Below are 17,945 nucleotides of genomic sequence, written 5' to 3' on the forward strand. Positions count from 1 at the left end.
TCTGTCCAGCTTTCATTTTGAAATAAATTTTTCCCAAAGCATGACAAACAGAAGTCATTCTAGCCCCTCCTTCCTCCCAGGAAGTCTCTTCGATTATTTTTGAGTCCTGAGGACACTTACCGCAGATGAAGCAGGTTGTCTTCAGAATCTCTTCTTTTTTCTGTTTTTCACTTCTGAGATCAGCAAAAGTATCAATGATAACACCAAAAATCAGGTTAAGAACGATAATGATAACGATGAAATAGAAAAGGAGATCATATACCACTCGGGCAGCAAACAAGGGCTCCTGAAATAAACATTTTAAGAACATGTGTTTATACATACACATTTTCAAGGTGTGTTGATTTTGCATATATATTGTCTAGCACAGAAAATATATTCAATAAGTGTTTGCTAAGTGAATATAAACAATATTCCAAGTTGGCAAAACATGACCCACTTTGTAACTTCATTTTCTTTTCTTGAAGTGTTATGAGAAAACTTCATATCTGATCCCAGAACCCCTCCCATTCTCTCCCTGCCACCCCCTCCCCTTCCATGGAGGGACTTAACTGTTATTAAAAACCACTTTTACCATGTCATAAGTGAATTTTGGCTCAATGGGTTCTACCCCAGAAGCTGCACAAAAAGTAGACAGATACCAATTCCAAAGGCCTCAAGTAGATTTTGTTCTTGGCCTTATAGGGTCGGTCAAATACGTGCAGCTCAAGGTTATTTATACTTGACAAACACGCTAGAGATCATGTAATCCAGCTGTTTCACAGACGAGGAGACATTAGATGAACTGACAATCTGATGCAGCAAACTTGCCCGAGACCTGAGATGCTTCAAGCCTGGCACCTGATATTTTGCAGCTAATGAGAGGTTTTTCAGCCTCGCCACTTTAATATATGAAAATCCTATTCGAATTTGTTCAAATTTGTATATTCATCACGGATAAATAATGGGGGCTATTACTGCTCAGAGGCAAAGAGTAAATCTTCATGCCTGAGACCTGATGGACAAGAAGCAGCCTAGTTTCTGCTATTTGTGTAACAATCGGATCCTCTATAAAATTTGTAGTTATGCTTTTGTTGCTATAATACACAGTTCAAACCGGGAAACATTTCATAACTCTCCAAACAGACGTAGGTTTTTAACACATTTGCTATTTCTATGTAATCTGAGTATACGATTAATTGGTTTTATTGAGCACTGTATACTTTTAAAGCAAATGATACAATATAGTACCCTGAAAATGAAAACCATACTGTAAATGGTGTGAAGAAAGGCTAAGAAGTGATCGTGCACATCTTGAAAATAAATGTTTTTCTCCAGCTTACATCCTTCGATGGCCTCCTCAGCACGTCCCCCACACCGCCGCCGTTCCTGAGGCCTTGGTTCAGGACAGTGACTATGCACAGAAGGAGGGTGTCACACGTCCTTTCGATTCCATCTTCATACTCTTCCTCAGCTATAAAAACACACAAACCAAACAGTGCAGCAAACTCATGTTTTGAAAATACCCGACCACTTACTTTCAGATATTTATTTCTTTATAACCGTGACATGTTACAACAGTTTGAAGTCACACAACATCTGTTTTATACGTGGTGGCACGTGAATGATGTAGACTGTGAGAGCCACACATATCAGAGCCTGATGCAATGTTTTCTTCCATCGGTGGAAAATGACAGAATGAAAAGGACAAAATACAATAAAGCTAACATTTACTGTGCCTTTTTGTGGTATAGGGAGACGGTGGTAGAACTTCTGGAAAATGCAGTCAACTCACCCAGACAACAAAAGTATTCCAGGGGAAAGAGTGTACAAGGAAGCGGGCCTGGCTTCAAATTCTACTCTGTCCCAGCAATGGGACTTGGGGTAGTTAATTAACCTCAGTAGGCTCATCTGTAAAATGCAGAGGTGTGCTTCAAGATAAACCCTTCAGAGGATTATATTTAAGATACAGAAAACACTTTGCACAGACTGGCATACACACAGTAGGTGCTTAGAAATACAGGTAGATGTTATTTCATTCATTTGGCTAAGTGTCTAAGTTTTCTTAATGACCAGCCTGGAGCTCCAGACAGCCAACACAGTGTATTCATGTGAGCAATTTAATTCATGTGCATGTAATTATGTGAAAATATTTAGGGAGAAATGAGGAGACAGAAAAAGATACAACATGACTGAAAAATTCCTAGTCTTACCCTGTTTCAAGATAAAATTACCAAACTTGGTAACAACTTCCCAGTCATGCAAAACACTGAAAAATTAGATATTAGATATTTTAGAATCAGGATTTTCCAATATTGATAAATAAAAAGAAAAAATATTTTTCTTGTTACAAGATTAAAGAACCACAGTGGCGTTGAATTTTCAGACTGTGTAGCCACAGTCTGGGTGTCAAGGCAAGAGTATAAAAATATCACCAAAAGGGGGAAAAAAAAGAATCAGTCTAATTTTGTCTACAGGATCCATGACCCACAGCCTGTTTGGTACTTTGGTATGAAAGCTCTGCTTTTCCTCTTCTGAACTAACTTTATTTTAACATCACATGGATGAGGTGGTCCCGATATGTTCACTTTATTCAGGGCTGTTTTATATTTTTGAAACCTACATCTGGAGAGGAGGGCTGAAGTCAGAGATGGGCTAGCACCATATGCAACATCAAAGATACCGGCGGACCAGGCTGGACCACTTACCTTGGAGGTGAGCCTCAAAGCACGTTCTGACTTAGAAAGCAGAGAAATAAAACTGCATTTGGAGGCAGGAGAAAAGGGAAAGAGGTAAGGCTTACAGGGGCAGTACTCAGAGCAGCAGAGGAGATGAAGAAAGCCCAGTCTGCAACGTGCCAGTGAGGTAGGTCCTCCACCCTGGGTGGAGGGTTTTGACCTGATGGCTAGGAAGAACGGGAAGAAAAATAGTGAAAAATGTGTAAGAGAGCTAAAGGCATTTTTAAAGAGAAATACGGTTTTCCAGTAACAAGGTCGTATGGAATATGTCTACATGTCACTTTGCTACAGTGAGAATTTCCATCAAAGCAATCTTATATCCAGTGCCAGCACCTGCATTCATTTATTCAACCACTAACTACCTGGTCATGTCACACACATGTCTACTAAAGATGTATTAAGTGTCAGATTATATACAAGCTACAGGAAAGTGCTCCAATCTATCCCCAAGACTGCAGAAATGAAGTTGTTTGTTCTTTAACAGGCGAGCTAGTAAAATCCATTAGCCGTTGTGAAATAAAATAGATTGGGTGTAAATATATAAGAAGAGAATTTACTCTCTGTGCGGCATGTCAACTGGAGGACAAGGCCCAGATGGGGTCCACACCGGCCACAGCCCGGTCACCCCGTGCCACAGTACCGTGCATGGCACGCTGGTTTACATAGTAGCCCCTGTGAGCTTGGTCAGCGAGGGTCTAGCTTTCTGAGACGGATCCACCTGCAGTATGTTAAGTCAAGTTCCCAGGCCTGCAGGCTGAAAGCCAGGCCCCAAGTCATAGTAAATTCACCTACGTAAATGCCATGTCGTGGAGACCCACGTACATACAGCTGGCCATCCCCAGGCCGATCCTGCCTCTTTTCACTACACCAACAGACCCTGAGCTAGGCACTAGGAATACAGGTGGGAAGAGCAAAGCGCCACAGCCCCTGGAAAGGCGGGTTGGCGGAGGAACACAGCAGTGCAGAGTCACGGGGAACTTGTACAGGTAGGATGGATGTGCGTCTCACAGGCTGGGAGCCAGTAACAGCACCCAGAGGGCAGGGGCACCCGAGCTGCCCTGAAAGAGGGGCACACTTGGCCAGGAAAAGCAGTGAAGTAAGACATTCCCAGCCAGTAAAATCGGATGATCAGAGGCAAACAGGCATGGAAGCCTAGGGGTGTTTGGGGAAGTGTGGGTACATTGGAAGGACTGGACCTTTGGTGTATGCAGATGAGTATGAGAAGAGAAAACAGTAGGGACCCGATATGGAGAGACTCATACATCAAGCTGCAGAGTTTAAACTTATCTCAAAAGCTATGGGTGCCAGTGGAGAACTGTTCAACAGGGGCAAGGTGGTAAAGCATCTAGCTGGTGGAAATACTATGAGATAAAACATTTATTTAAATAACAAGACAAATTGATATATGATAAAAGCCAGAGAAGTGGTGCAAAGAGATCCGACTCGAGAGAGAAACTCTAATATTAGGGATCATGAGTGGGGAGTCCCCCTAATTAACTTATTAATAAGTTAATTTATTTATTTGGCAGGCAATAAAGCATCATGGAATCTTGGACTGGGTTTAGGGGGGCAAGTTTCTGAAGCAGTGATTCCTGACAAGGAGTCTAGTGGTGACATAGTGGGTGAACTGAAGGGGAGAGAATGACTGGAGGTAGAAAGACCACTTAGGAAGCAGTTGCAATAATCCAGCCATGATGTGCTACAAGCCTCAGCCACGGTAATGGCAGTGAGAACAGAAAGGACACATGAACGGTCACTGAGCCGACTCAGGGCACCAGGCATCAGTCATCACACTGATGCTTCCGGCCAGAGGTGACCTGGGAAAGGATGGTCCCATTAGACCAAAGAAATAGACAATTTAGAAGGAAGAACTGGAGGTAGGGTGTTTTGATGAAGACAAGGAATGAATCCAGATGATTTTTATGTTTGCAGGATAAGAAGCTAGAGGGAAATCTCAATCACAATGTAAATCAGTCACAGGGATGAAAGGAAAGCATAGACAATAGATCAATAATCTGCAACATCATCCTGTTAACAGACAGTCACCACACCGGTTGGCGTGAGGATTTAATAATGTAAATAACCACCGAATCACTACGTTGTATACTCGAAACCCATATAATATTGTACATCCACTGTACTTTAATAAAAAAGTACAATGAAATTTTCAAAGTCTATAATGCATATATTTGGTTCATAAAATTTTAGAACATCTTTAAAAAAAAGAAAAAGATAAACCAAGAGGGGACAAGAGGGCTGGGAGAGTACTGCGATCCAAAATCAAGGAAGAAAATAACTTAAGAAATGGAGAAGTTATTCAAAGGCGTCAAAATTATGGAGGGTTCAAAGGCAATGAGAAACAAGAAAGGGTTGCTGGACTTACCAATCGGGCCACCAGGAAACACTAGGAAGATGACCAACAGTGAAAGAGACGGTTGATGCGGAAACTGAAGGAGAGAGTGCAGGCCAATTGTTTTATAGGAAAATTTGGTGCTTCAAGGGAAGGAGAGTGATAGCATATTAATTTGGGGGGATAACAGAATGAAAAGGAAGGTTCAGTTAGGACCTAAGAGTATAGGAAGAAGGGAAATAGATGGTGGCAAGGAAAAGATTTCAGAGGCAAGAACAATGGTCTCGCTAATGATGGTGCAAAGGGGTCACAATGAAAACAGAGGCAGTTATAAAACCAGAGAGAGAGCGTGGTTGTGTTCATGCTAAAGGGAAGAATTAGTGGAAATAGACTTTCATGTGGACACGTTTAAAAAAATTTAAATATATACACATAAGGAACTTGGAACATCAGTTGGTACTCAGGGCATGTCATAGTCTAAATACTGTATCATTATTACTGATAGATAGCTATAAAATGTTACGCAAAGTTACAGTTGTAACATAACCAACAAACTCTATACTTGGACAATATCAAGTTAAGTTATCCTCATTTTCAGTTAAGTATTAGGAAAATAGTTTTTTCTTAATTCATAATAGAAACAAAATGTTTCATATGAGGAAAGGAATAAAAATACATTCTCTTGGTGCTGAAATATTTTCCCTTGATCTGAAATGTTAGCCTTTTGGGTTTTTTTTTTTAACACTGGACATGCTTGAATAGGAGTATTAATAAAGCTAATATTTTTTCTGGTTCAATCATTAAATTATTCATTTTTTATGGTTTCTTCAAAACATTAGATTGTCACTGAGATATATATGAAAGCCTGCGTGCAAATGAAAACCTCTTGTGTGTCTTAAATTTTAATTGCAATCAATTCATTATGAAAATTCTGATTTTAAAAAAATTTTACTAGGAAAAGAGCCTTAAAATACTGGGCATCCAGTGAGAAACTGGAATGGTACCATCAGCTTCTGCTATTCATCACTATTTTTTTATTAAAGCAAAATACCAAAACATATTAAATTTGAATTACTCATAAATGTTAGACATCTGTGAACTTCCTTCCCCTTTTCCATACATTCAAATGAATTTTATTTAGAAAATTGGGACTATTTTGTAAATTGCCTCAAAAAGGCCTTACTTTTGAGAAAATCAGGTTTTTTTTATTTTGGGTTTTTCTTTTTTTTAAGTGAATATATTTGTCTAGGAAGCCAGGGAGGTCTGCAGCAAATGAAATAAAAGTTTTTATTTTTTCAACCACAGCTGGTGGCCAGTGTGCGAATGTGCTGCTGCGGGGACAATGACCCCACCTGCGTGTGCCGGGGCTTCCTCGGGAACTGGCCGCTGTCCCTCCCGATCACCACGGGGTTTGTTATTCTGCGACAGTGTATGTCTGGGCCTTTTGTAATGGGACCTGCTGTCCACCAGGTAACAAACCAAGGCCATCACAAATGCACACTAGGGTCTGCAAATTGAATTTCATTCTCATCTTAGACATAGAAGAGTTATTTTTAAATCTATGTGACACTTGCTGCATGACAAACACCAGGGGTCTAGCTTTCAGTCCACTTTTGCAGTTAAATACGTGGGGCCAGAATTTAAAGGTGACAAAGGCTAGAAGATCAACTCAGTGGAATTTTCAATCGGATGAACCTTATCACTTACCCAGTCACATGCAAAAAAGGGGCACAGAAGAAAGAGTACATTAATATAGGCTTTCCTGTTGTTTTCAATGCTGAGTTAGGACTGATCCCTAACCGTGAAAAGCTATGGCGACCACCTGTGGCTCCCGGCAGTGTCTCTGTTACACCTCCAGAGCTGAAACTCCTCCACTGTCTGCTCCTCTCCAGCCTTGGGAGCTTTCTCTGCAAAATCACACCCACCCCTCTCTCCCCAGCTCCCAGCTCAGGCAGAACTTAAAAAAAATGGAGACTGTTCCTGGGGTAATAAAGCTTGGAAGAATTGTCCCTATCTGTCCATAGGGAAAAGGGAAGTTCTGTTTCTTTGTATAATATATTCAGTGAGTAACAAGTTGTGGAAGTGTTTATGGGAAGCCTTTCATGAGTTTGTCTTCAGAGTCATAAACCAATATGCGGACTCACTTGGTCACAGAACAGACTTCTCAACCTCAACACGATGGGTATCTGGGGGCTGGAGAGTTGGAGAGTCCTTTGTAGTGGGGCCTGTCCTGTGCAATACAGGATGTCCAGCGGCAGCCCTGGCCTCTACTCACTAGATGCTAACAGCACTCCCCCGAGAGCGGTGACAACCTAAAGTGTCTCCAGACATGGCCACCTGTCCTGGGGAGCACGGATCAACTCCAATTGAGAAATATGTCATAGGGAATACATACATATTTTTTCAAATTGCCTTTAGGAGACAGCAAGCATAAAGCAAATCTATCCAAGCATTCTTAGTGAAAGGCAGAATTTTAACAATCTCTAAATTTTGATTAGGGAAGAAATAATCTCTAGAAATTAATTCTTTAACTAGAAGGCAATAAAACTTAAAGGTTGGAGCAAGTCTTTGGAATCAGAGATCTAGACTGATTTACCAGCCATGCCATCTCACTACGGTCTCTGTCGTTCAGTATTTTCACTCTAATGTGTGGCTAATTAGCAGCATTTTACCTTACAATGTTTTATGGTTTACCCACTATTTTATAAGTTTCAGGATCATGTTTGTTTACTAAACTGTATCCTGAGCATCTAGCATGGTGACTGGCCCATAGTATGGGGCTCAATAAATATTGCTGTTTGAATGAATGAATGCATATACAAGGTTTTTATGATTATGAATATCAACAGCAGCAAGGATTTGCACTGAATTGGCTTAACGAATTTCCTGTTTTACAAAAATATTCTTTTTATTTTAAAGGTTAAGATCAAAATGTCACAATTACTAGTAGCGTATGAAACAATTATAATAGAAAACCTGGTTGAGCATCAGCAGTAGTGTCTGGGGAATTGTACAAAGCCTAACATTTACAGATTGCACAGAGCTAGGAAGCTACACCCTGGGACATGCTCACACCATGTATGTATGACCTGAAGGCCTCACGCTAGGAGCATGGGTCTGGCAGTTATCTCACTGTACCTGGCAAGCTTCCAGCTATTGTGCTATCGAAGAGCATCATTAGGTCGGCTGCTGAGCTGAGATGCTTGGATCACTATCTTTACAGACTCTAGCACGAGGAACACTAGTTTTGCTGTTGGTTCGCTAGCAAAGTAACATTCTGTTCTTAACACCACAGCTAAAGTGTATTTATTTGCTTTACAATCAAAGAAATAATTTTGAAGTCATATTCAGAGACAGAAGAGCAAGGTAGGAAGAGGGTTACTACAAAACTGGAGCCATGTATCTGTGCTAACAATAAAGTAAAATTTTTAACATATTATTTTTCATACTCAGTTAAGGAGATAGAAATGTTGATTGGAAAAGAAGAAAAATACTGTGAAAATAAATCGAAGTTCTAGGTGGCCAAGAGATCCAAAGAACTATTTGATTTTACCCAGCTACTCAAACTACATCCAAGTGTTTTAAATAGGTCCCTATTTTAAAAAAATCATGGATACTGATAAGAGGAGAGGAACATCTGTGGTCCTCAATTTGAAATCATGATTCTGCAAGCTGCTGATGAATGACCTGCTGCTGATCCCCAAGATAACATACCCAAGTGGATCACTAAAGGGACAGTGTGGGAAGAAGTTGGGGTCAAGAGAAGCCAGGCCACATTCCAACTAACCTCAAATTGGGGATGTGGTCGGCATGTATCAGGGCTTTGGCAAGGAGGTTTCGAGAAGGGCTCTCGTGGTATTTTTTTGAAAAAGGATGGAGAAACAGGGACTAATCATACCTTGTTTCACTGTTTCATTGCGCTTCTCTTTACTGTGCTCCACAGTTACTGCATTTTTTTACAAATTGAAGGTTTGTGGCAATCCTACATTAAACGACTATCAGGGCCATTTTCCCAGTGGCATTTGCTCACTTCCTGTCTCTGTGTCACATTTTGGTAATCTTCATAGTATTTCAAACTTTTTCATTATTATTGTATTTGTTATGGTGACGTGTGATCAGTGATCTTTGGTGTTACTATTGTCACTGTTGGTGACCTTAGTAAACTTAGTGTGTGTCCTTACTACCCGACTGACCAGCCATTCCTCCGTCTCTCTCCTTCTCCTCAGGACTCCCTATCCCTAAGACACAACAATACTGAAATTAGACCAATTAATAACTCTACAATGGCCTCCGAGTGTTCAAGTGAAAGGAAGAAGCTCACATCTCTCACTTTAAATCAAAAGCTGGAAATGATTAAGCTTAGTGAGGAAGGCGTGTCAAAAGGAGGGATGGTGGAAAGCTAGGCCTCCTGTACCAAACAGTTTGCCAAATTGTGAAGGCAAAGGAAAGTTCTTGCAGGAAATTAGCTATCCAGGGAACACAAGAATGATAAAAAACTACTTATCGCATATCAGGAAAAAGTTTGAGTGGTCTGGATAGAAGATCAAACCAGCCATAACATTCCCTTAACCAAAGCCTGGTCCAGAGCAAAGCTAATACAGCTGTTGACTTTATGCTGAAGCCAAAGCGCATTGACCATTCTGAATATCATAGGGTCCTTAAGAATTATGCTATATCTAGTCTGCCTGTGCCCTGTGAATGGAACAACAAAGCCTAGATGATAGCATATCTGTTTACAACATGGTTTACTGAACATTTTAAGCCCACTGTTGAGACCTATTGCTCAGAAATACAGATTCCTTTCAAAATATTACTGCTCTTTGACAATGCACCTGGTCAACCAAGAGCTCTGATGGAGATGTGCAATGAGATTAATGTTGTTTGCATGCCTGCTAACACAGCATCCACTTTGCTGCCCATGGATCAAGGAGCTATTTCAACTTTTAAGTCATATTATTGAAGAAATACATGTTGTAAGGTGATAGGTGCCATAGACGGTGATTCTTCTGCTAGTTCTGGGCAACGTAAATTGAAAGCCTTCTGGAAAGGATTCACCATGCTAGATGCCATTAGGAACATTTGTGATTCATAGGAAGAGGCCAAAATATTGACATTAACAGGAGTTTGGAAGAAGTTGAATCCAACCGTCATGGATGACTTTGAGGAATTCAAGACCTCAGTGGAGGAAGTCACTGCAGATGTGGTAGAAATAGCAAGGGAACCACAGTTTAGAAGGGCAGCCTAAAGATTTGGTTGAATTGTTGAATCTCATGATAAAACTTGAATGGATGAGGACTTGCTTCTTACACATGAACAAAGAAAGTGGTTTCTTGAGATGGAATCTACTCCTGGTGAAGATACGGTGAAGATTGTCGAAATGACCACAAAGGATTTACATTACATAAATTTAGCTGATAGGGCAGCGGCAGAGTTTGAAACAACTGACTCCAATTTTGAAAGAAAGTCTACCACGGCTGAAATGCTATTAAACAGCATCACATGCCACAGAGAAATCAGTCATGAGAGAAAGAGTCAGTTGACATGGCAAACTTCATCGCTGTCTTATTTTAAGAAATTGCCAGAGCCTCCCCAGCCTTCATTAGCCTCCACCCCGATTCATCAGCTGCCACTGACATCAAGACAAGTCCCTCTACCAGCAAAAAGATCATGATTTGATGAAAGCTCAGGTGATGGTTAGCATTTTTAGCAATAAATTATTTTTACATAAAGGTATGTAATTGCTTTTTTTTAGATATAATGCTACTGCACACTTAACAGTCAATAGTAGACCATAAATCTAACTTTTATATGCACCGATAAACCAAAAATCTCACCTGACTCACTTTATTGCAATATTCACTTTAATGCAGTGGTATGGAACTGACCCACAATATATCCGAGGTATGCCTATAGTTTATTGAAGACAAATTTTTATGTGGCTGAGGAAGTGCACAAAACATGACTCTCTTGATCTAAAAGCATGTTTCAAGTTGCATACCAAAGGACCCTGTCCTTAGCGCTGTCCTATGCAGCAGTGCTAGCTAGCATCTTTAATTGAGATCTTCTAAAGCAGAGGATGGCAACTTTTTTTTCTGTGAAGAGCCAGATGGCAAATATTTTAGGCTCTGTGGGTCACATACAGTCTCAATTCTATCTTTCCCTTTGAAGAAAAAAAAATTTTTTTAATGTCATAACATTTCTTAGCCTGAGGGCTGTACCAAAAATGCGGCAAGTCAGATTTCCCCAAGGGGCCACAGTTTGCCAATCCCTTTTCTAGAAGGTATCAAATCTGAGGAAGACCCAAGAAAAAGTATATATATTGTTAGCAGAATTGTGATCCACACAGATACCACGAGCCTCATGGCACATTTCGTGGCACATTAGGGCTGCACAAGAACTGAAACCTAGAGATTATCTGGTCAAAAAACTCCTAATCTATTCATGAGACAAACTGGGATGGCTCTGAAATACAGGTTGGCAGAAATATAAGGAAATAAACACGTGGTTTCATACTTGAAATCCCAAACTCCCAATTACATGCGTAAAGGACAGGCATTTACGGCTTGACGACTAAACCAGTGAAAAACGGCACTTTAGCCAAGAGTCAGCCAAATATATGTCAAGAGAGTGATGGGATTCCAAATCCCAGTGTCCAGAGGAAGCCCCACTCGGCTGGTTCTGGAGCGTTACCCCAAGAGCCATTGCTATAGTATGTGAAGAAGGCCAAGGAAACTGGTGGCCTTTAAGCTGGAGGACACATGTAACAGGATTTTAGAAACTGCAGAGCACAGTAAAGCTACACAAGCAGCGGATGGACTGGGGTGTTGTCTGGAGGCCTTGACAGGGTGCCTGGGAGGCGAAGGAGGAGAGAAGCACTGGTGGCAGTGGCCCCCGGTGCCTATTGCAGCTGGGACGCTGGATGGAATGTATTCATGTGTCTATTTCTCCCTGCAGGTCATAAAGCATGAAACACTTCACCAGTAGAAGGCATTGTCCACTTTTCCTTAAGCAACAGCCCACATCTCAAGGAAAAAGGCACCACAGGAGAGGAGGAGGCCCTATCACTGCGACCAGACAACAGCAGGTTCCCAGGCAGAAGGGCCCTGCGCTGTGCCTCACCTTCCTTCCCTCACCTTCTCTCAGTCCAGTTTTGCCCTTTGTAAACATAACACAGACTAAATCCACTTCTTTTAAATAAAACTCTTGAATTAAAGATTCATAAAATTGATCTTTATATATATAAAGATATGGAAAATATAAACAATTCTTGAAATATTAAAGGCATATACACCCTAAGTCTTTCCTGCTTCTGGAAACAGATCCACTACTTCCTTCTACAGTTCATTAATTTCACTTATGCCATAGTTACCAAACTATGGAGAATAATTTACAGCCAAATTTTGTTTTCTTTATGCATGGTTCCATTTGCCCCTTTGGAAGCAGGGAAAGTATCGCATTCTCTCTCTCTCTTTCTCTCCCTCCCACCTGAACAAAGTCCTGGAAATTTGGGTAACATACCTGAAACAGAGAGCTAGGAAGTGGCAAGTCTGGGTTTCACAGCCAAGCCTTTGGAGTTCTAAGCTCAAGTAGTCCAAGAGTCTTTGTTAAATGCTACACACTTAAAAGGGTCTCAGTGTGGTGTTCATTTGTAATATGGTAACAATTTTCAGCAGCACATGCCACAGGGTAAATTTGATCAATTCTCATGAACAGAAATGATGTAAGAAACAGGGTGAGGATATAAAATGGCAATTACAGAGATCCTTCCTCCAGTGTGAAGCTTTTGGGTTCCTGGACCCTCCATGCTTCTTTTTCAACCCACCATGAGATTCCTAGAACAACTCTCTAGGCAGTAATAACCTTTACCAAATGAATGCGACTACAGAAGTACCAAGTTCTTCCTGGCCTGGAGCGCTTCTTACAGACCTGCGTTTGAAGCTGGGATGGTGGGTGGGCAACTGTCCTTTTCACAGGTTCCCATCATTGAGGTTAAAGTCATTGTAGGAACTTCATGACTACCTGGAAACACATAAAGTACAATGTGTTGTAGAGACACATATGCAAATGACAAGAAATGCACGTGCAGTTACGAAGGCATATACACTAAAAGCACTATGACGCCAGTTTTTAGCTGTGTTGCTAAGTCTTCTAGTAAGTTAGCCTAGAATTCTGAACAGTTTCACCTACTGAAGCATTTTTGTAAATAGAGGATAGATTCGGGGCCAACCTGCTAAAAGCCTTTCATGGCTTTTAAAATGGCTGAGATAAATGACCACATGCAACAGTGTGTCCACGGCCAAGTGCGTTCTGGGTCTGGATGGGAATGACAGGAGCACGTGTCCCCATGCAGCTGGTGCCCCCGAGCTCTACGCCTGGTCAGTCCCTGGCTGAGGGAGAGACTGCAGGTGGTGGCTGTGTGGGCAGGAAGGTACAGGCCCCAGGACACGGCATAAAATACCTCAGGGAAGCCAGAATCTTCTGCCAGATCCCTACTCAGGGTCTTTCTTTTTTTAGTCCCCGGGACCCATTTGCTGCTGGCTCACCACCCTTTTTCCTGGCCCAGGATAGAACAGAAAATAATAACCTTCCTGTCTGTGTGGAAAAAGTTCTAGTTTTCATTGTTTTTAGTAAAAAATATGAAGTGAAAATGTTTGCTCCTCTCAAATCCATTTTGCAGACAGCCAAGAAAAGCCCATTAAGACGAAGGGACGCGATTAAGTTCATTTCTATATACAAGGGCTGAAGAAATATTCAAAGGGCTGGTACATCACTTGGAAGCAGAGGGTTTCGGGCGGGCAGAGAGGGAGAGAGGTGGGGTTTCCCAGTGCGGCTTGGGAGCCACTCCCTTACTTAATAAGTATTTACTCACTCCCTGCAGTCAAGGTCTTGGAGAACCGACAATCAATTAGGGAACACAGGGCGGTACAGACATAATTATAATTGAATAAAGGAAGGAAGTGCAAATAAATTAAGGCAGTGCATTAGGAGGGGAAGTGAATTTTAAAAGAAAAACAGAAAGCTTTTTGAGAAGGATCCGTCTAAAGGAGACATGGGATTGACACCCAGGATGATGAGAGAGGGAGAGGAGGCCATTCGGGCACAAACTGGGGACAGAAGGCCCAGAGACCAGCAGAGGCACAGACACCCAGACTGAGAATCTTAACTCAAGCAGCCCACGGCCAGTGCGGGTCCCAGCCAAGGTTTTGAACCAATGACAGACAGAGTCGGAGCTGTGGTTAGGATGAATGACGTGGGCAGGCAAAGAGAGGATGAAGGTGGGGAAGGCATGTAGGATGCGCCTGTAGTGTTCGGGTGAGGGCAAGTGAGGGTGACGGACAGGAGGGTGGCACTGACAACGGGGAAGAGGAGACGCAAGGGAGAGACGCCGCAGCCTCCGCCTCTCAGCAGAAACTTCCCTCCAACCCGTTGGGCTTCTTTCCCCAAGTCACGGCTTCCCCTGCACACGGTCACGTGGAGCCCCCCCCCCACCCCCGACAATCCACGGATTCCACTGGCCCGAGAAGGAGGGCCTGCATTCTCTTAAATTCCCAGTGCCACTCGCAGACCTCCCGTCCTCCACCCCACTGTGCTCCTGCCCTTCAGCTCCGGAACCTTGACCTTCCTTCCCTTTGCTCCCATCTCCTGGGTCCCTGGTTATTCCTTCACGTTCACCGAAGACCTGATCGCCTCTGCACTCCAAATTTCACCTGCCAAGTAGGTGGGTTACTGTCAGTTTCACTCAGCTTTGGGAGTAAATAGTGTTCAATACCTGAAAGAATGAGCTTTAGGCTTTGTACCAATAGACATAAACTATGGCATTAGAAATTAAATTTAAAATATTATGAACACACGGGTGCTGCTTTTTTTGCCAAGGCAGGTAGCATGTTCACTCTCAGTCTGTGAGACAAAAGCTCTCAACCAGTGAAAAATTAAGAGTTTAATTTGTTAGCGGTTCTCATATGCTAGTTTTTCACAATATCTACAAGTGCTTTCTTTCATTCAACAGCTTTTTATATAAATATGTGTAAACATTTTTAGGAAAGATCTTTACATTTTAGGTCTAGTATTGCCTATTTTGTAAGAAAATGAGGTATTTTATATATTTCTAGAGAAAATATTTATATTCATAACATAATGACACTAACTGCCTTTTTAAATAACAATTAAAAATATTTACTAGATTCACTAAACAACTATTGTATACATTTCAATTCTGGAATTTCAATGCTTCCATTTCAGACTCACCCTGTACTAAATAGCTCAGTATGATCCTCCCTAGTAAATAATTAAAACTTGAAGATTTTTAAGAACAGTTTAGGAATCACACATAGCTAGTAAAAGTAGAGTTTTAAGGGTACTTATATATATATATGTATATATATTCAGTCTCAAGTTTGGTAATATTCAGTCTATATATACAATGTTTCTATTCCGTGTTTTGATCACTTAGACTTAATAACAGCTCTAAATGCCACTCAATTATCCCATATTCTAAGAAAGATACTACAATATGTCATCCATTTAATAATTAAGCAATGTTTGTTAAAGGCAAGAAAGAATGTTATTTATAAGATACCATCAATTAAATCATACCTTTAACGGCTTGAGGACAGAGAGAGAATCACTTTGTGGTTTCCATTCTCTACAACCTATAGGCAGCAGTGTGACTCAGAGAACCGAACAGTAAAGTACAGAACTATGACTTCTATCGAGCAAAGCAGGAGAGGAGGAGAAAAAAGAGTAACAAAGACATTTAACCAAAATGACAAAAGGTAGGAAAGGGAAAGGAAGAAACCAATGGAAAGCCTAATAAATAAAAAATGCAAAATATGATGGAATGAATAAGCCTGAATAGCCACAAGAATCAAAGTGAGGGTAAATGGATGATGTCTAATTAGTCAGACAACAAAAATAAATATCATACAGAAATTCTGAGAGCCACACACTAATGGATTGAGCCCCTTCAGGACAATATTTTGAGCATTGTTTCTCTACCAAATTTCATGTTATCTGATGGTTTCCAAACAAAGCATTTACCTTCAGTTATTTAAGTATAATGTGATGTACGGGAGCGAAAATGGATGGAATAATGGTTGTGAATGACGCTAGATGTGGCACTTGGGGAAGACGAGGAAAAAGGAAGAAAAGAATCCCAAAGCTATCACTCAGCACCATGATTATCTTCTCAACTAGAGAAATGCACTGTTGAAGCTTTCTTACTGTGACTGAGCTTAGGTGACGTTTCTTGTATAAGGATTCTCTGATGCACTTTGACAGCTAATGTACAGCCTAAGAGTATTTCGCATTCATGAGTTCTTAGTGGACTAGAACATGTTTTCCAAGGAATGAAAGAAAACATGTCTTCCATTATTGCTTATTTATAATCCTCTTAACGAACTACGTCCAAGTCCTACCTGCAATCAGAGAAATCTCATTTAGTGGCAAGAGTGGTACCTGTGACAGGAGTCCTGTTTTTCAGCCTATCCACTTCCATGGTGAAGTCATCCTTCAGAAAAAGGAACCCAATAATGGAAAACAGGTAGACGAGGATGAGGGCGAGGACGGCAGTTAGAATAATGGAGCGGCCGTTCCGTGTGACACTTTTTATGACATTGAGCAGAGTCTCTTCTCTGTACACCAAATCAAAAAGCTGCAGAAATAAAGAAAACAAAAACAAGAAAAAATTGCAACGGAGCAAAGGTTGAATACATATAAAGGTAATTGCAGATACAAATTCAGCTATTTTAGTTTATCTGTGAGAAAATGACAACCTAAACGACACCTTAAAAATGAACCGAAATACGTGTTTTCTTCTACAGCTACAATGTGTTAGTAAACTGTTTTTCAATAAAGGTAACCCTATCAGAGCATATCATGTGCACCTATTGGTTTCATAACCAATGTACATTCAACTCTGTAAGACATGGAAATATCAGAACTTCATATTCAAATTTAGAGAAACTCTATTGTACTTAAGCAACTTAGCTACTTCTTCCTTATTTTTAGTCTTACTGATATTCTGCAATTGCTTCTGGCATACATAAACTGGGTCAAGTGAGAATGATGAATTAGGTTTATCTAAGTGATAAATAATTGACAGATTCACTAAATATATTGTGTAATCAAGGGACTAGAGGTGAAAATTGTTGGAACATTTCTGTGAGCCTGCTGCAATAGAAAAGGTATGAAATTTAAAAATATTTGAGAAATGCAACTATCTTTCTTTACTAAGGGGGTATAATGAGAGCAAAACCTATTACCTTAGCATACACTTTTGGAAACAGAAGTATAAACAAATATGTAATATACAATTTGCTAATTCCCTTCCTCTAATGGGTTATGATCTATTTTGTGTTTAGTAGTAGAAAATCTGCACTAGTCAAGAATCTAGGCATGTGTTTGCTATCTGGAGTCAACACAAAGAACAATTTTATTTATTGCTATATTATTAAGTTGAGATTACACATTAGCAAGTATGCATTTTATTATCAAAAGCAGGTTAAAAGCAATAAATTAACACTCACTTTAAAAAGGCACAAACATCTGTTTGGAAATGAAAAGCATTTTTAAAATGGGAATAATTGGAGTTTGTCCTCTGCTACCTGTGGACAGCGATTAGAATTTCTGAACTGGTTGAAATGATTAATTACCAGTGTCATGCATAATTTAGGCAATACCAGGGCCTTGTACTCATGTTTTTCTGAATTCTGAGGGTCATACAGTTACTTTCCAAAACAATCACAGTCTTGCAAATAATCGCTGTAAATATATTAACTTGTTTGCTCAAATTAGGAAACTGGTATTGTATGATGATCATATAAAAAATGTTTAACAATTTTGCTACTTATTTATCTTCTGGAGGGAGCAATAACCTCTAG

At 40.5% G+C, this 17,945-nt stretch overlaps 1 protein-coding gene across 1 annotated transcript in view; it reads right to left on the minus strand.

Annotated features, from left to right (window-relative positions):
- The window catches only part of ITPR2 (inositol 1,4,5-trisphosphate receptor type 2), a 445,246-nt gene that overhangs the window by 66,985 nt on the left and 360,316 nt on the right, over positions 1-17,945 (minus strand). The window contains exons 51-54 of the mRNA XM_036889596.2: positions 16,522-16,717; positions 12,994-13,086; positions 1,323-1,453; positions 121-286 (exon numbers count right to left, since the gene is read on the minus strand). Coding sequence (XP_036745491.2) covers positions 121-286; positions 1,323-1,453; positions 12,994-13,086; positions 16,522-16,717 — 586 coding nt within the window. The remainder of the gene's footprint in view (positions 1-120; positions 287-1,322; positions 1,454-12,993; positions 13,087-16,521; positions 16,718-17,945) is intronic.

The sequence above is a fragment of the Manis pentadactyla genome, chromosome 14, assembly GCF_030020395.1.
Source record: "Manis pentadactyla isolate mManPen7 chromosome 14, mManPen7.hap1, whole genome shotgun sequence".
Taxonomy (NCBI): domain Eukaryota; kingdom Metazoa; phylum Chordata; class Mammalia; order Pholidota; family Manidae; genus Manis; species Manis pentadactyla.